Source organism: Telopea speciosissima, chromosome 4 (assembly GCF_018873765.1).
Source record: "Telopea speciosissima isolate NSW1024214 ecotype Mountain lineage chromosome 4, Tspe_v1, whole genome shotgun sequence".
Taxonomy (NCBI): Eukaryota; Viridiplantae; Streptophyta; class Magnoliopsida; order Proteales; family Proteaceae; genus Telopea; species Telopea speciosissima.
This window is the reverse complement of record NC_057919.1, coordinates 2,546,519-2,563,138: the sequence shown is the minus strand read 5'-3', so window position 1 is coordinate 2,563,138 and position 16,620 is coordinate 2,546,519. Positions and strand designations below refer to the sequence as shown.

The 16,620-nt window shown below is 40.6% G+C and overlaps 3 protein-coding genes across 5 annotated transcripts; 1 reads left to right on the top strand and 2 right to left on the bottom strand.

Moving 5' to 3' along the window:
• Positions 1–351: 351 nt before the first annotated feature.
• On the top strand, positions 352–4,141 carry LOC122659817 (low-temperature-induced cysteine proteinase). Its single transcript, XM_043854949.1, has 5 exons — positions 352–836; positions 2,703–2,938; positions 3,076–3,216; positions 3,307–3,735; positions 3,972–4,141. The coding sequence occupies exons 1-5, from the start codon at positions 401–403 to the stop codon at positions 4,068–4,070; spliced, it is 1,341 nt and encodes a 446-aa protein (XP_043710884.1). The 5' UTR covers positions 352–400; the 3' UTR covers positions 4,071–4,141.
• Positions 4,142–6,980: 2,839 nt separating this feature from the next.
• On the bottom strand, positions 6,981–8,142 carry LOC122659818 (lon protease 2-like). 2 transcript variants are annotated; one of them, XM_043854951.1, is made up of 2 exons: positions 7,108–8,142; positions 6,981–7,072 (listed from the first exon to the last, which is right to left on the bottom strand). In XM_043854951.1, exon 1 carries the CDS (start codon positions 7,991–7,993, stop codon positions 7,112–7,114), a length of 882 nt encoding a protein of 293 aa, XP_043710886.1. In that variant the 5' UTR covers positions 7,994–8,142; the 3' UTR covers positions 6,981–7,072; positions 7,108–7,111. The 2 variants fall into 2 exon arrangements, with proteins under 2 accessions (XP_043710886.1, XP_043710885.1); XM_043854950.1 differs by having other exon boundaries at positions 6,981–7,066; positions 7,102–8,092.
• Positions 8,143–8,203: 61 nt separating this feature from the next.
• LOC122659820 (chromatin remodeling protein EBS-like) lies at positions 8,204–16,311 on the bottom strand. Of its 2 annotated transcripts, XM_043854956.1 has the most exons (6): positions 16,112–16,311; positions 15,641–15,983; positions 15,125–15,193; positions 13,949–14,084; positions 13,179–13,249; positions 8,204–8,341 (listed from the first exon to the last, which is right to left on the bottom strand). In XM_043854956.1, exons 1-5 carry the CDS (start codon positions 16,182–16,184, stop codon positions 13,223–13,225), a joined length of 648 nt encoding a protein of 215 aa, XP_043710891.1. In that variant the 5' UTR covers positions 16,185–16,311; the 3' UTR covers positions 8,204–8,341; positions 13,179–13,222. The 2 variants fall into 2 exon arrangements, with proteins under 2 accessions (XP_043710891.1, XP_043710890.1); XM_043854955.1 differs by lacking the exon at positions 8,204–8,341 and having other exon boundaries at positions 12,734–13,249.
• Positions 16,312–16,620: the final 309 nt, after the last annotated feature.

The window sequence follows — 16,620 nt, the reverse complement described above, 5'->3', positions numbered from 1 at the left end:
AAGAGGGTGCCCTTTGGGATTCCGAATCGTCTACTTCCGTCTAACCGGCACGTACAACAAAGTGAAAAAGACCGCCTTACTCGAGCGCCGTCGCCTTTGTCATTGGGGGATAGCAAGTAGTAACATTCCCCTCGCAAAGTTTGAAGTTTGAAGTCACCTCTTCATTATTGACTCCCGGACAGCTACAATCAAAGTCAGCTTGCCCGTTAAATAGCAGAGCGAGACGAGGCACTGGGGTGACTTAGAGAGAGAGAGAGAGCGTAAGACCCTAAGAACAAGGAGGGTTCTTCGGAAGAGGTGGAGTGGAAGTCTTACCCCCTTCTTGCCAGATTTAGGAAAATTCCATCATCCAACCACGAAAAAAAAAAAAATATTCCCAATTATTTCTTCCTCTCCCAAAATGCGTTCTTCTTGGTCACCTCCGCCTCTAAAAATACCCTTTCTTCTTGCTCTGCTTCTCTTTGCTCATATTGGCCAGTCTTTCACTTCTGATATCTTCGACAGCTGGTGCGAACAGTATGGCAAGAATTACTCCTCTGAGGTAGAGAAGCTCTTCAGGCTCCGCGTGTTTGAAGACAATCTCGCCTTTGTTACTCACCACAACGGTGTGGCCAATTCCTCTTCTACCCTTTCCCTCAATGCTTTCGCTGACCTCACCCACCATGAGTTCAAGACCTCCCGGTTGGGCCTCAGCCTCGCTTCTGCCGATGCCCTTGTCTCTCCTCCTCGAGATTCTTCATCTTTCAAAATTCCCGGTTTCTCAGCTCAACTTCCATCCTCCATCGATTGGAGGGGAAAAGGTGCAGTCACGAAGGTGAAAGATCAAGGGAGTTGTGGTATGTCTCTTTGGTTCTTTATTTCTATTCACTTGCATCTTAAATAGAACATCTGCTTTGAGTACCCTTTGGGTAAAAAAAAAATTATTGTTTATGCATCCATGCTTGATTCCTTACTTCATATACAACTATAAATACTAAGGAAACAGTTGATATATTTCCTGTTGTTAATTCTATATATTCTATACCCAGTCATCATTTAGTTGTGAAAGCATTACAGTCAGTGTCTCCACAAACACCAAACCTGAGTTGTTCCTCCTTTTCAATCATCTATAACCCTTAAAAGTTTAGTTCCTCTAATGTATATTGCATCTGTTAAAACACCCCTATTCGATTGTCCAATTTAGGGCAACCTTTTGTTGGTGTCTCCCTTGATCCCTGTTTCTGTTTTGGGTTTTCAGAATCAGTGGGTCTTGCCTTCGCATTACCCAACCTTTAATTGAAAAGACAAATAACAATGATTCTCTTCCTTCACGAAATAGAAGACGAAACTCTTTAAAAGAAAACCCTCCTGTTATCAACACAAGGCCATCAAGTTTGCAGGTCCATTTGGACTTAAAACAGTCGCTTGGTCTTACCCTAACAGGAAATTTGATATCCCAAATTAAAGATAACTTGGAATGAGGAGAATACATGTGCAGTCTACTGTAAGTCTTATGTACTAGATCCATGGCATCATCTGAACCCCAGATTCGGTTGACTTGAATCCCTAGTTTGGCTTAGTTGAATCAAGCTCATGAATCAAAACTTTTAAGAGTTGAGCTCCAGACCATTTTGTTGTGCCTGTCTTTAAGGATTTGCACAAACCTGTTATTTTAATGAACATCCAGAGTGATCCATTCAGAATATCATAAGGTACAGAAAATAAATAATTTGCACTTGAACATTTAATTCTGGCATAAAAGTGACTTCGACAGAATCACAAATCATAATTCCATCAAGTTCTCAAAACTAGGGTGGAACTAATCATGTCTTCCACTTCAAGCTGAAACTAATAAAAATCAACATTCACACTCCCAATCGGTCAATACAATGAACTCTTGAAGCCTTGAAGAAGTGAGGGTCCATTGAAGAAAAAAAAAAAAAACACTCCAGGTTAGGTTGGTGGAAAGTTAGCTGAATTTTGAATAGGTGGGTATGTGGAAACCATAGCTGAGATATTGTTGATTAAATTGGTTTTTATGCTTCTGAACGCAGGACTATGGTAGTTCATTTTGTGGGAGCATTGGTTATTAGTCATGTAAAATGAACATTGCTTGGTTCCTCATAGAAAGAGATGTTTTGGGACAGACAACTGAAGCCAAGTATTTTCTTTTCTAGAAAATTAAGAAATGCATATATTGAATAATTTTTTCATGGAATAGACCTCAATAGAATCTTTCCTTGCCATGTTTTTCTTAGTTTAAGGAACATCAAAGAGAGTAAAGTGTAATGTTGATCTTGGTAAGAGTTACTTGGTTCATGATTTATTTTAGGAGTAAATATGGAATTGTATTGAGAGTAAACAGAATTAGTCGGGTGAACCAACAAAACCCAAACAATCAGCGATAAGAAAGTCATGACTAATGCCTGACTCTTATAGCATTGATGCCTTATATGGTTCATTGAGACATTCAAAGTCATTTAAGTTTGCCTCCCCCTACTTCCCCATCCCCCACCCTATAAAAAAAAGGAAAAAAAAAATAAAATTTGTTTGGTTCATACAATCATACTTCAAGATGAGAACTTTAATAATTTTCTACAACATTGTTTCTCTTCTTCTTCATTTTGTTGGTTCTGCACTCTTGCATGACTGTAACTGGTAGCAGGTTCTTGTTTCTGTGTTTAGCCTCGTCTGGGGATTATTCTAATTGGTTTCTTTCCCAGGTGCTTGTTGGTCTTTCTCTGCCACCGGTGCAATAGAAGGCATAAATCAGATTGCCACAGGATCTCTTTTGAGCCTCTCGGAGCAAGAGTTAGTTGATTGTGACAGATCTTATGATTCTGGGTGTGGTGGTGGACTTATGGACTACGCATTTGAATGGGTTATAGAAAATCATGGGATTGACACAGAACAGGATTATCCATATCAAGGAGGAGAAAAGACCTGTAACAAAAATAAGGTAATGGTCCTTCCACCCTCCCCCCATAACAAACCCCAACCCCCCAACCCCCAAAAGAAAAGAGAAAAAAAACACTTGGATCATGCTAAAAGCTTATTTTGTTAGATTGGTTTCTTCTGATACGTTATCTGTTGTAGTTAAAAAAACGAGTTGTAACCATTGATGGGTACGTTGATGTGCCTCCCAATAGCGAGGAACAACTGCTCCAGGCTGTTGCATCTCAACCTGTGAGTGTAGGTATATGTGGTAGTGAAAGAGCTTTCCAGTTGTACTCAAAGGTGTGTTCTTAAATCAATAGTCAATTAAAAAATACTTTTCCATTAGGAACCAAAAGATGTGATGTGAGATTTTCCATACTTTCTTGACAGGGGATCTTCACTGGCCCATGTTCAACTTCTTTGGATCATGCTGTATTGATTGTTGGTTATGGTTCCGAAAATGGAGTTAATTACTGGATTGTGAAGAACTCCTGGGGAACAGGTTGGGGAATGAATGGCTACATTCACATGGTGCGAAACAGTGGCAATACACAAGGGGTTTGTGGTATAAACATGCTAGCTTCGTATCCAACTAAGACTAGTCCAAACCCCCCTCCACCCTCCCCTGGCCCAACTAGATGCAGTATCCTGTCCTACTGCTCAGAAGGGGAAACCTGCTGCTGTAGTTGGCGCTTATTGGGAGTATGCTTTTCATGGAAATGTTGCGAGCTGGATTCAGCGGTGTGTTGCAAGGATCACCTTTCTTGTTGCCCTCATGATTATCCAGTTTGTGATACCCAAAGAAAACAATGCCTTAAGGTTTGTATTTCTTCTCTTTCACTTGATAAAACACTGATTGCCAATGTTAATAAAGAAATATTGACAAGCACATCATTAAATTGTGATTAATCCCCTAAGCTCTAATGGTTGAAAGTACTACACTGCAACCATAGTAATGGGTGTTTGCCTTGCTTGATACTGGTACAAGCTGAACACCTAGAATACTAGAGTTTGATTTTCTTTTCCTGTGCTTACTTGGACTAACATGCCTGCAGAGTACTGGGAACTTCACAAGAGTAAAAGGGATTAAGAAGGCAAGTTCTTTCTGGAAGTCTGGAGGTTGGAATTCTATTCTTGAGGCTTTGAATTGGTAAAATGAATAGCTTTAAGGTACTGCTGTTATTATTATTTATTGTTTTTGGTATGATCATCAGTATTGTTTCTTTACTGTTACTTCGAATTATCTGTACATTACACAGCAAACAATTTTACATTGGTTCATAATTCTCTATGTTGTTGAGACATTGTACTATGCTCAATTTAACCTTATAGTTCATGGTGTGATCACTGAAATGAGGTGTGCTCATCCTGTCAACCGGTATCATTCTTTCCTCTATATGATCGGATTGAACCTGTATGATTTCTCATTTCCTTTCTTCTGAAAGTCTCAAATCTTAACAGTCTTAAGAATATAAAATATAAAAGGGAAAACCTAATAATATGTACATTGGTTGTGAAATATAAAAGGGAAAACCTTATTATAACCACATTGGTTATGAAATATAAGGGAAAACCTAATTATAACTACATTGGTTATGATTAGATTTGTAACCATGGCCTGATTCTGCCACATGGAAGAATGATATGGCAAATTTGATCGTTGGATATTTAGGGCATTACTAGCTTGGCCACATGTGAAATTTCATCCTCAAATTCAATCATTGACCCTTTCATCTAATGGCATGACCTCTCGTGTATATCCATGCACCCGCTATAGTCTCATTTACCTTTCTATGCTGTAATTATACTAAAATAAACGTAGGGAAGTTGTTATATGTGTGGGTCACCATCTGGCTGTACAGGTAAGAATTAGGAAATGAGAAGTCACTGTACAGAGAACCTAATGCAAGTTTTTTTTTTAATCTATTTTGTATATTTAATGAAAAATTTCCTTTTCTAAAAAAAAAAGTAACTTAGATGGAGAATTGGAGAGGGGCAATAAATGTATAGCATAGAAAACATAAATTTCAGGGGCAATTGCCCTACCTTGGCCTATTATGAATCTAATTATACTATTACAGTGTAGAAAAGCGGAAGGGAGAGGAGGCTGGCTCAGGTTCAAAGTGGATTCCATCCGTGCGCCTAAGAGGCGTATGAAATCCAGCTCGTACGTGAACCTGAGCTTGTCTCAGCAGAGGGGGGGGGGGGAAGGGGACTTTGAAGTGGATTTCATTCGTGCGCCTAAGAGGCGTACAAGATGAATCTCGTACGTGAGCGAACCTGAGCTGGTCTGAGGGGGGGGGGGGGGGGGGGGGGAGGGGATTTGCCCCTATATCCCTTCTTTCACTCCGGCAATGGTTGAATCAGTTGAGTCCTATTGAACCAGATGGTGCTTATCTAAGTCTTATGGGGATACGGGAGCATGTTATCACCTCTTTGTCCACACTTGGCCACTTTAACCAAAGTGCATGAAGGTTTCGACTGGTTCCAGTAGACTTGGGATTGGATCTTGTTTTCACCTCGTCCCTTTTCTGTTAAACCCCTCTGCCTTAGGGGATGAATATAGATCAATTTTGTTGTGTGGGAAAAGAAAATCCCCATAGCGATGGAGATGGGCATTTTTCTTGACTCTGAAATCTTGTGGACGTGTTGCTTCCGCATCATCTAATTATTGATTAATTCTAAATTTTGTAAAAGGAGAGTTTTCCAGACCAGTGTGAATTCTTCAACCATCCACCGTCATTATTACCTGGCTCCTCGTATATGTTTTTTTGGTAATCACACAAACCATATGCCAATCCCATAAGATTAACCAACTTTTGGGACCGCAGAATGGCTAATATAAACAACACACAACACACACCACACACCACACTCGCACATCTGATGTGGGGGCTAAAGTGCTAAACCCACGCACAGCGTAATGTATTTTTTTTTGTAATCACAAACCATTCCATTCTCCTATATGTTGGAGGTTTGAAATGCTCTTTACTGTTCTTAGATCCCATTTAAACTTAATGACGAACAAGCTTACAAGTCGTTATACTGCGTTCGGATGGTGAGTCGGTTCAAAACTTTCGAACCACTAATTGTGACAAATTTACTTCACTACTTAAATTCTCGATGTAGACTAGGTAAAAATAAGGAATTTCAGTTGCTGCTCAACAGAAGAGGTTCTTGTTAGAAGCCCTTTTCGTGCCATGCATTGTGAGAAGGCACAAGCCGTTCTGTTTATATCTTTACACAGAAGAATTGCAGCTGAAAATGGTTGTTAGACAACCAATCTCAGTTTCGCTTTGTTCCAAGTTTACTACCTCAGAGAAAAAAATTGAACGACCAAAGCAAGTGTCTGTGCTCATAAATTGCCAGTGTCTGGACAAATAACATCTCCTCCGCAAATCAATTTACACAGAACGCTAACGATAGGGGAATTCGATCTCACAGTGTGAATATTTGATGTCAAGACTTGTAAGCTTGTAATGGTGAGTGTCACTCAGAGTCTCAATAAGTAAGTGGTATTAGAACCGGGGTGAGATGACTCCCCTAAAATTGGGCCATTGAAGACAAAGAAAAATCCTAAAGATAAGACTAACAGAAGTTCGGTTTTCAATTAAACATCTCTCGTTTATCATACATGAATGAATGCCTTTGTGCTTAATCTTCCTTGATGAATCCATCCCCACATATGTTCATGGAATTCTTCAAATTAGACGACCTTGTTAGTCCACGAGAATACTCGATGAAGATCCCTTTGACTTGTTACTGTAACAATTCCAAGCTATAATAAGTTCATCCATTCTGTACCGAGTCAAAATTAAACAGAGTTGTTCCACTGTTGGGGTGAAGGCGAGGAATTGGCATTAAAATCTAAACAAGAATCGCAACAACGTTGATAAAGGATAAATATGGAAAACCAATTCAAATATCTTAAAAACCCTAAAAATGTATAGGTATCTGACCAGGAATTTGATGGTCAAGAGTAGGGAAACAAAACATAAAAACCATTTCCTTCTTAGCAAGCATGGATAATGTGTATTGGAGGGAAATCAAAATAAGCTTCAACATTTACAATCTTCACGATTAAATTCCATTCCTTAATCATCTTTAAGGTGAAATGCTGTGCATTAGATACAAGGTTCTATTTTCCCTCACCTCACCTCACCTCAGTGACTCATCAGTCCTCCGTCCTCCGTCCTCACACAGACGAGGATGGGAAGACATCTTTGACTGCGGAGGCAGCACTCAAATAGTTAAGGGTATTCCTCAATGTCTCCTTTTCTCTCTTCAATCTCATTGCTGTGTCCTCCAGCTCCAATAGAGCTTGTTGTTCCCTGGGAGCCCCTTCGAAAGTACCACCCACAAAGAAGGAAAACGGTGTCGGAAACAAATTCCGCCTCAAATCCTGGGGTTCAGTCTCCGGCTTACCATTCAATCGGTTAGACAAGCGGATTACATCCTTCATGTAGGTCTCCACCTCTTTGGCTAAGGCTTCGAGATCGTTGTTATCGCCGTCTGTCGCCGAGGGTCTATCCTCCATCCAGTTGACCTTGGCGACCAGGTAAGGCTTGTTGCGGACGATACTGGAGACACGGAATCGCTCCTGGCCCTTGCAGATGAGGAAGAATCGGTCATCGACGAGGCGTTCGTGCTTCACAACCTCACCTACGCAGCCGACTTCGGCGGTGCCGGAGTTCATGTCGCAGTAGACGACACCGAATCGGAGATCGGTCTGGAGGAGGGTGTGCATCATCATGCGATATCGGAACTCGAAGATCTGCAAGGGGAGGATGGATCCTGGGAAGAGGACCAAAGGGAGAGGGAAGAGAGGGAGTTCCACAAGGTCATCGGATTTGGGGGATCCGGTGTGATGCTTCTCCGAGAAGGAGGAGGCGGAGCAACGTAGACTGCGTGTACGGCGAAGACGATGGGTATGAGAAGGAGAAGCTAGGGTTTTGTAGAGACGATTGAGATTCTTGGAGGAATCAGGGTTTAAGGTGGAAGTAGGAAGAGGGTGGTGTAAGTAGGGTTTGTAAGTGAAGGTTGAGGATGAGGAAGGTACCAGCTGAGGGAGTGCCATTTTCTGTAACTCCAATCCGTTTCCGTCGTCGAGGGTTTCTTCTTCAGACAGATTCGGAACTTCTATGAAGAACAGTGAGAAGCATAGAAGACACTGTACAAGTCTGAAGAGGATTGTGTGTAACTCTTCTTCGTTTTCTCCATTTGCAAATGTAATGATACAGTGATGATGATGATATGCTATGCTTCCATTTTTTTGTTATCGCTTGCCTCAATTTCTCTACAAAATCTGGTGGTTAGCGTGGATTTGAAGGGTGGGGGAATGGATGTTGTGGATATAGCGGGAGGTGGGCGTGGAATTGGAGAGAGAGAGAGAGAGAGAGAGAGAGAGAGAGAGAGAGATTGATTCGAAGCCGAGCGAGCACCGCAATCATAAGCGACAGAAAATAGAGAGACCTAGCGAGTGATGGGGCCCTTCCCATGTTTGGGATAAGTGTGAGTGTGAGTATGAGATGAGTTTTGATTGGGTGTTTGATGTGATTTGTAGTTTCCCACGTGTCAACTGATTATTCTGTGACACGTGTGTTCATGTATCAGAAATTCAGAAGATATTTTCGTTATGAAATATTTTTTTTTGGGGATAACAAACTTTCAGAAGGATGATATATCGGTTTGATTGGTGCCGGTTTCATCGATTTGGGCTAGACCCTAGAGTAGACACACCTATATTGAAGTGTAAGATTGTCAAACGGTCTTTTCATCCGGTTTGGATTGTTTCAATTTTGAGTTGATTAAAGGAATTCCATTTACAGAAGTCCCATCCAAAAACCAAGAGTTATCGGTCCTCGTCGATTTGGATATGCTCTTATCGGTCTTCTATCGATTTGATTTCAGTTTTTTAAGGGTGCAAGTCTGGCCCTGACCGTTCGAACCCGCCTTGAGCCCGAACAGGACTTGGGTTGAGATACCTTGGCCTTGAAGGCGGGTCAGGGTTGTGAAATTTTGGCCCTAAGTCAGGGCCAAACCGGGTCAGGGTTGAGGTCTTGGGTTGAGCCCGGCTTGACCCGGTCTAACCTGACTCTATCTTCCTTTTCTTGTTTTTCTTTTTTTTGTTTTTTATTGTTGCTCTCATTAGAATTTTCTGGCCCTGAATCAGGGTTTGATTGGGTCTGGGCCCATCCAAAAGGACTCAGGGTTGGACTGGGATTTTAAAAGACCCGACCTGTTGCAGCTCTATAGTTTTTTATGAATAAAAAAAAAATTAAATCTTATTGATTTTTGTAATTTTTTTTCTTCTTTTTGTTGAAGGGGGGTTTGGTCTAAACGGTCAGTCGATTTTGGTTTGTTTCTAAAATCTAAAACCAATACAAATCTGATAAAAGGATTGGATCAGGTCAATTTCGATCAGTTGAACCAATCTGGTCTCATTTTTGTCACACTTTAATTAGACCCTGGAATTGATATTGTTGTATGGCTCACATTTGATGCTTCAATATACCCGTGGAAGATTACAATTAGGGCGGGCCCCTTCCCCTATTGAAGCATCAAATGTGAGCCATACAACAATATCAATCCATCCAGGACCATTGTTTGGGTAAAGAATCCATCCAGGACTAAGAGGCCATAGAAAATCAGAAGCAATAGAGGGTGTCTCAAGAAGATACACCATACACTGTTTTAGGTATCGCTATCGGATTGACCGTATCAATTGATTTGTTCTAATAGTTGATAATAAATCCATGCATTTTTTTATTTATTTTTTTATTTTTTATAAAATGATGTTTTGATTTTATATCAGCCTGATATGACCGATATGTTAAGGAATCAATGGTGATATTAGTATCATCGCCAATCAATACTGGCGCTGAAACTGCTGATACCGTGAACTAAATCTTTGGTAATTTAGGTTAAGTCTAGAGTCTAGATAAAGAGTTCAATGTGTTATTTACTTATGGGGCGCTATTCTCTATGCTACAGCGGAGGCTGAGCCCAGGCACATGGGGATGGGCTCAATGACCACCCTGCTCCCTTGAGTGGTAGACCCATGTGCCTGGGCGTAGCTTGCACTGCGGCACACAGAAGATTCTCCTCCATAAGATAGTATTGTGCACATCAGCATCACGGAATCTTACTATATATATAACTTTAAGAAGCAAAGGCCGAAAATTCCAAGGCCCATGGGTAGCTCAGTCGGCAATGGACCATGCCCCACCCCCTTCCCTGCCCCCCCAAAAAAAATAGAGATGTTGGGATGGTGGGGGAGAGATCCTAGACTAGACGAGGAACAAAAGGCCTCGATCTTGAAACCTGCTGGGGGCTTTAGTCGAAAATGGACTATGCCTCAAGAAGCAGAGTTTTGTTTATTTGTGTGTGTGTGTGTGTGATGGTGGGGGGAGGATTCAAGACCAGATGAGGAAGAGAAGGCCTCTAACTCGAAACCTCCTAAAGACTAGGTTCTACCTCACTAGCCTGAAGCAGCTAGACTAGCATAGACTGATAATCCCAACACCCAACTGTAGCTTAGTCGGAAAGAGACCATGTCTCAAGAAGTGGAGGAATTGAACGACTCTTCTCCACCTTTTGAGGCCACATGCACAAGGTTCTATGGTAATCATGGGCATTGGGTTTTCCTGATGGATATGGGTTGTGGAGTATTCCATGGGTTTGAGGTTTGCCTGGTCTACCCAAATGGGGTGGGTTAGGAATTAGGATTTCTTGTTACCCCGCCCCTACGAAAGGGTGGGAGTTTCCTAACCCACGGTAAAGTGAGAACCTCTTTTAAGAATGTACATATAAGTCTCTTATAATCATAGTTCATGGTTTAACTCAGTATGTTTGGGAGAAACATTTATATTGTACCATACCTGATGTTTATTTTTATTATTTATAAAGAAAACTAGGTTTGGTTTCTTTTTCATTAAAAAAAAAATTTGAAATGACTTGCCAACATATCATTTTCAAGAGATCATTGTCTCCCACGATCTTTGAATACAAATGTGAAATAACAGAATTTAATAAATTATTCAACATCTTTAAGGGACGATAAAAAAAAAATCCCATCAAAAATAAAGGATGGGTGAGAACTACTTAAGCTGTTGCATGGAAGATTGACATAATTATTTTCATTCAATTTTACACTGTACACATGATTCACCCCTATCATTTCTTATCCCTCCCTTTTCCTGAAGAGTGATGACACAATTAATTTTAAATTTTTATTTGCAATAATTTGAGAATTTTGCGACTAAGAGTCATAATTTATCATGCAATTTACAAGTATGGCAACAATAAAAGCAGCTCCATTTGGAATCGGGAGTTAATCTTCTTTGCTTTTCCTCTCCCTATTGTCGAGGCAATAGTTAGGATTAAGGATCCCCATTTTTTCCTCAAGTCAGTTGGGTTGGTTCTCTTCTTTATCTAAACAGGGTGTTGTTTCAACTTGTAGTGTTGTTAAATTCTTGGTCAATGGCGAGGAGTTCGGTTTCTCAGCACATACCAATAGGTGAATGTACATGTGAGAACCAACCACCTATCTTTTTTTTGCCATTTACAAGGGGAGGAGGGGTTTTTAAGGAAACAACATTAAAATGTGATTAGCACTGAGATGTACGTTCACCTGTTGGTACGTGCAGATGATCCATTCTCAATGGTTAGATGGGTAATCGAGTTTTTAATTTGAAAAAATTTTCCCTTCCCCAACATGATCAGTATTATTAACAAGTGAATTTCTACTTTGAAATGCTTGTACTTAGCGTTGGTTGGGGATTCCTACCATCCGGTTGGGGGAAGGGGGGGGGGGGGGGGCATGTCTACCTAGACATGCCTTTTGGGGATAAATCAGTGTTTATTTATGATGGCTTTTATGACCCTAAGATGTTTATAGTTGGGTGGGCGTTTGTTGTTCTTTTTTAACACTGCATTTCACCTATGTTATGGTGAGGCATGTACTGAAGGACATGTGCTGGCACCAAAAGGCCAGAAGTATCTTGCAAGGTTTGCAACATGTACCGGCAAAAGGGATCCAAAGAATAGAGGTGTAGGTAGATGATGAAGACCTAGTTCGATGGTTGACACTAGGGAAAAATGTCAGGGAAAAAGAAGGGCTAGCCATGCGTATGCATCAGGTTACCCAACCTTCCACCAAAAAAATCATGCACAGCTCATAGCACAAGAAACACACAACGGTTGTAAGTGATCTAAGACCAATGTTTGGAAATAAAATCATGAAATTTCAAGTCTAGGCTCATCAAATTCCCCAAGCATTATCAAGCTTTACACTAACAGACTAGAGACCCGATAGCATGATATAGAAACTCTTCCTAGTCCCCCCCCCCCCCTCCACCCACTTTATTTATTTTTCCACATAGATTCCTAATCTCTGATTGTTTCTAATCCATTATGGCTAAATTCAAACCCAAATTTTTGAAAACATTCAATCATAATACTGGATTTTACAGGGCTCAAATCCAGTTCTGCACGCACCAGCCAAAGAGTCAGAGCAGGGTCAGCAAGATCACCGAAATCCATGTCTAGGTAGGGATTTCTAGCATTTACTGAATCATGTGAAAGTCCAAGCCACATGCCTAAACCCTAATTAAAGATTCAGACCCAATTTACAACCTCATTCACATCCCTGCATGCAGACCTGGATAGACTGATAGAGCATTAGAACTCTGAAGGATGGTTTCATCTGTTACGCATTGGATGCCTTTCACTTCTTAATTTTGCATTCACTGTGGCATGCACTGGCAATGTCCATCATAAAGGGAATCTAAGAGAAACATAAGAGAAGTATCCAGAATAAAGACCAAACAAAATATCAGAAAAGTCCTTTCCCTTTAAATGTTATGTACCCCTCAACAAGGGGGAAACCCATTCTTTTCAACACAATCCAATAAAAATGGCAGAGTTGGAGGGCAAAAGAGAATAAAAAAAAATAAATGAACATCTTAAACAGTCTTGCATCTTATGGATTGGAATGATATATATATATAGAGAGAGAAGAACTTAAGAAGGGACACAGAAACCCAGAAAACGGGAGAATGATGATACCTATTTACAGACCAACAAGAACCTCTTTGAACTTCTATGGCCCCATGGGAAAGGTGCCACTTTACATACACCCAGACCAAATTTGATATGACAGTATGTGATCCAGCTTCATTCCCATAACATGCTGCTAATGACAAGTTTTTCTACAATTCTGTTGCCTAAAACCTCAGAGAGAGAGAGAGAGAGAGAGAGAGAGAATATCTCTATCTTGCTGCATATGTATGTAAAGCTAACCATATCACCTCCTTCGCCGTTTGGTATCCACCTGAAAACCACCATGAAATAGTGCTAAGTACATGAACATGGAAAAGTCTGGGCTGTAAATTGCTGAGTTATCATAGGAGCATCTGGACACGCTGTCAGATTTTATAGCCAAAGAAAAGAAAGAAAAAAAAAGGCACTCCCTCCTGGCACCACTAATCAGCTTTGAACAGAAAATCATAACCAATTCTTTCGAAGTGTTTACTTAGAATGGCGAATCAAGGCTCCAAAAGGGGCATAAATGATAAATTCGACAGTTAAAAACTGTCTGGACCCTCTAAACATGAGATGTACAAATCATAGTTGCAAGGCATCGCCTTGCGTGTTGGATGGGCAAGGCATGAGGTTGCTTTATTTTGGTGAATATGGTGCTCACAAGGCATCGGCTTCTGCACCTTGGCAAAGTTTTGACCTAGGCTCAGTGCCATATTCCTCAATTGTTTTTTTTTTCTTCTGAAAACTATTATTGGTTTAGATGCTATCATAACCAATATTACAATGCAATGAGATATACTGACATTACCATGTAAGTTATGAGGTCTAAACCCTAAGACTCAAACCTAAATGTATATTCTTTCTATGTGCTTTGGTCGCCTAAGTGCCTGCCTAGGTAACAAGGCGCCTAGCCACTGCCTTGGCGCCTTGACAACTATGGAGCAAATACAATAAAGCACTGGAGGGAAAATAACGTCATGAAATTTACCTTTGTCTCTGGGTGTCTAGAACCATTGTGAGAGCTGTTCAGCTTCTTCTGATCTTCAGCAGAGCAACTTTGACAGAAGAAATGTTCAAGTCTTTTCGCTTCCTCTGGAGTAAGATCTATACAATGGGGGTGGAACCTGGTCCAGAAGCAGTATACTGTACATTTTAACGGTCTAAAATATAACTTTCAGACTAAATTCATAGAACTAGGAAGCGAAAGCACAAACACATGGATCCAACTAGAAAGGTAGTCTGCAGTATCCAAAACAACTTAAGTGGCGGTTGCTTGAAGCAACGACTTTTTCCTCAGAACTATTAGCATCATAATTCTAAACCAAGTCTTCAAGAAGATAATATAATCCATTTCAATTTTGTAAAACACATCTTCCACATCTTCTGCAGAGATAGATAACAAACCTCATAAACTCCTGTTGCCAAACAATGAAATAATTTCTTGTATAGTTTTATTCATAGTAGACTATTGCTCTAACAAGCATCCATGCAAGAAACGAGTGCAAGGATTCAAAAAGGATATCTGGCATTCACTAGACCAGGTACAAGTGCATCTGATTCATTCCTGATAAAGCAAAGGCATCAACCAACTAGCAAGATTTTTTTTAATGAATATCGAGGGTGCACGTACTCTCACACACCTCACACATACAATTAAGGCTCAATGAGAATACAATCATTTATTTGAAAATAATTATTTTGAGTCAGAAATAAAATCACATTCCAGAAGAAATTAACAAGCATGCATTTGTTGCATAGGGCTAGCAGCATCTCCCCCCCCCCCCCCCCACTCCGTCGTTCAAGCCAACTTTTAAACTTCACAAACCCCTGGCATGACCATGGTCTCTATCATGCAAAGGAGAAAAGATATTAGAAGCAATAAGCTGGCCATTCATTAACATTAATGCTTGATTGTGGTAAAATTCTTGGTATCATATTCACTATATAAAGGCTATTTTCACATCACTGAAAAATTAAGATAAAATACATTCTGTCCAAAGTAAACTTCCGAGCAGGTTTAGGATAACCTAAATGGAACAACTCTAAGAAAATTCATACCAAGTCAATAAAAACTATCATCCATGAAATGAAGCAGAAAACCATAAAAAAAAAAAAGGGAGAAAAAGAAAGGGCAAAGTCACAATCTAAAAGGATTACAACTTACCAATCAGTGCAGCCCTCACACTGAACCATCAGGTCATCAGGATTGTAAGGCATTTCACACTTGCAGTATCTGCCACACAGTAAACAAATGAACAAATAGGAAGGTTGATCAAAGTTAACATATCTAAAAGCAGGACTTTCCAAACTGTCACCAACCATCAGCTAAATTCTGAATAACCCCAAAATGTAAATTGCCATAAATTTCCAATCAAATTAATGAAATCAAAACAGGAGCCCACAAGGGACTTACTAAAACTGAACTAAAGAATATCACCATTCCTCAAAATTACAATAATGGAAGACACGGAAAGTCGCAAACAATGTGGGAACTCTAAGGTGCATATAATTAGAGAACCAAAAAATTATCACTCCTACTTCATTACGATCAAATTATCAGTCACAATGATAAAAGAACAAATATTTCCCCCAGAAAGGGGACGTGCAATCAGAACCCATTCGCAATTTATCAGAACTTGCATTATCGGGAGTGAAGGACAGAGTGAAAATGGAACCGTACACAGCAACTCTGTCCGGATTGAAGGCTCCAGTGGAGGAGTTATACTCGAAGCGGCAGAAGAAATCCTCGTTACCAACGGCATCAAGCTTAGTGTAGCTCTTGAAACTGTGGACGGTACACTTGCCCTCGATTGTATCGGCACTCTGGAGATCGTAGTGATCGGAAAGAAAGACCTCTTTGGCGCCATGAAACTGCCTCCTGCCTCCGATCGACTCCTCCGGGCGATAATACCAGCGGACTTCAACCCGCACATGACTCCTACTATCCGATTCGATCTTCTCCACTTTGGCCACATAAGGGGGCTTCGAAGAATCCGAAGGCCGCATAAGCACACAGTCTCCGACTGTGGGAAGGACCCAAGCCCCAAGGAGTGCACTTGTTAAATGTTAAGCTTAAGACACAATAACCCAAAAAAAAATACAAGAAAGAGAATTCTCCCCCAAAAAAAGTAGTACAAGTGGTGCTTGTTACCTCGAACGATTTTGTTGGTTCCTTTAATCGTGTAGGAATCTAGTGTCCTTCTCGGTGGCCGGGCTTTCGCCATGAACAGAAGCAAGAACGCAATAACAAGAAAGACATACACTATCTTATTCTTATATTAAGAGTTATAAGAGCTGAGTACAGAAAGAAATACAAAGACTTGATTTTTTTTTCTGGAATAGACGAGCAGAGAAGGAGAGAGGAAACAGGAGAGAAGAGAGAGGCAGTGAGAACTAAATAAGCAATAATCTAATCTCTTCTCGAGTTATATAGTTGATTGTGATTGAGGTTCCCATCACCGTCCATCGCACGCGAAAAAATGGTAGGGTCAGAAATAGAGGCGGGACGAAGAGGAAATGACACGCGTCGCACATCTATCCCACAACAGTCGGTATGAATACCGTCCATCAGACGGCTATGGGGATTGGGGGATTTAGGAAGGTGCACCTGAGTCTCATGGGATCAGGGGACTGGAAGAAGAAATGGTAGAAATTCGAGTG

Excerpts from the sequence above, each read along its gene's own strand:
- LOC122659820 (XM_043854956.1), bottom strand. The coding sequence starts at position 16,184 with ATGGCGAAAGCCCGGCCACCGAGAAGGACACTAGATTCCTACACGATT. Across the intron at positions 15,194-15,640 it reads AATCCGGACAGAGTTGCTGT|ATACTGCAAGTGTGAAATGC; the intron begins GTACGGTTCCAT and ends ACTGTGTGGCAG. Across the intron at positions 13,250-13,948 it reads CTAGACACCCAGAGACAAAG|GTGGATACCAAACGGCGAAG; the intron begins GTAAATTTCATG and ends GGTGGTTTTCAG.
- LOC122659818 (XM_043854951.1), bottom strand. The coding sequence starts at position 7,993 with ATGGCACTCCCTCAGCTGGTACCTTCCTCATCCTCAACCTTCACTTAC.
- LOC122659817 (XM_043854949.1), top strand. The coding sequence starts at position 401 with ATGCGTTCTTCTTGGTCACCTCCGCCTCTAAAAATACCCTTTCTTCTT. Across the intron at positions 3,217-3,306 it reads CTTTCCAGTTGTACTCAAAG|GGGATCTTCACTGGCCCATG; the intron begins GTGTGTTCTTAA and ends CTTTCTTGACAG. Across the intron at positions 3,736-3,971 it reads AAAGAAAACAATGCCTTAAG|AGTACTGGGAACTTCACAAG; the intron begins GTTTGTATTTCT and ends ACATGCCTGCAG.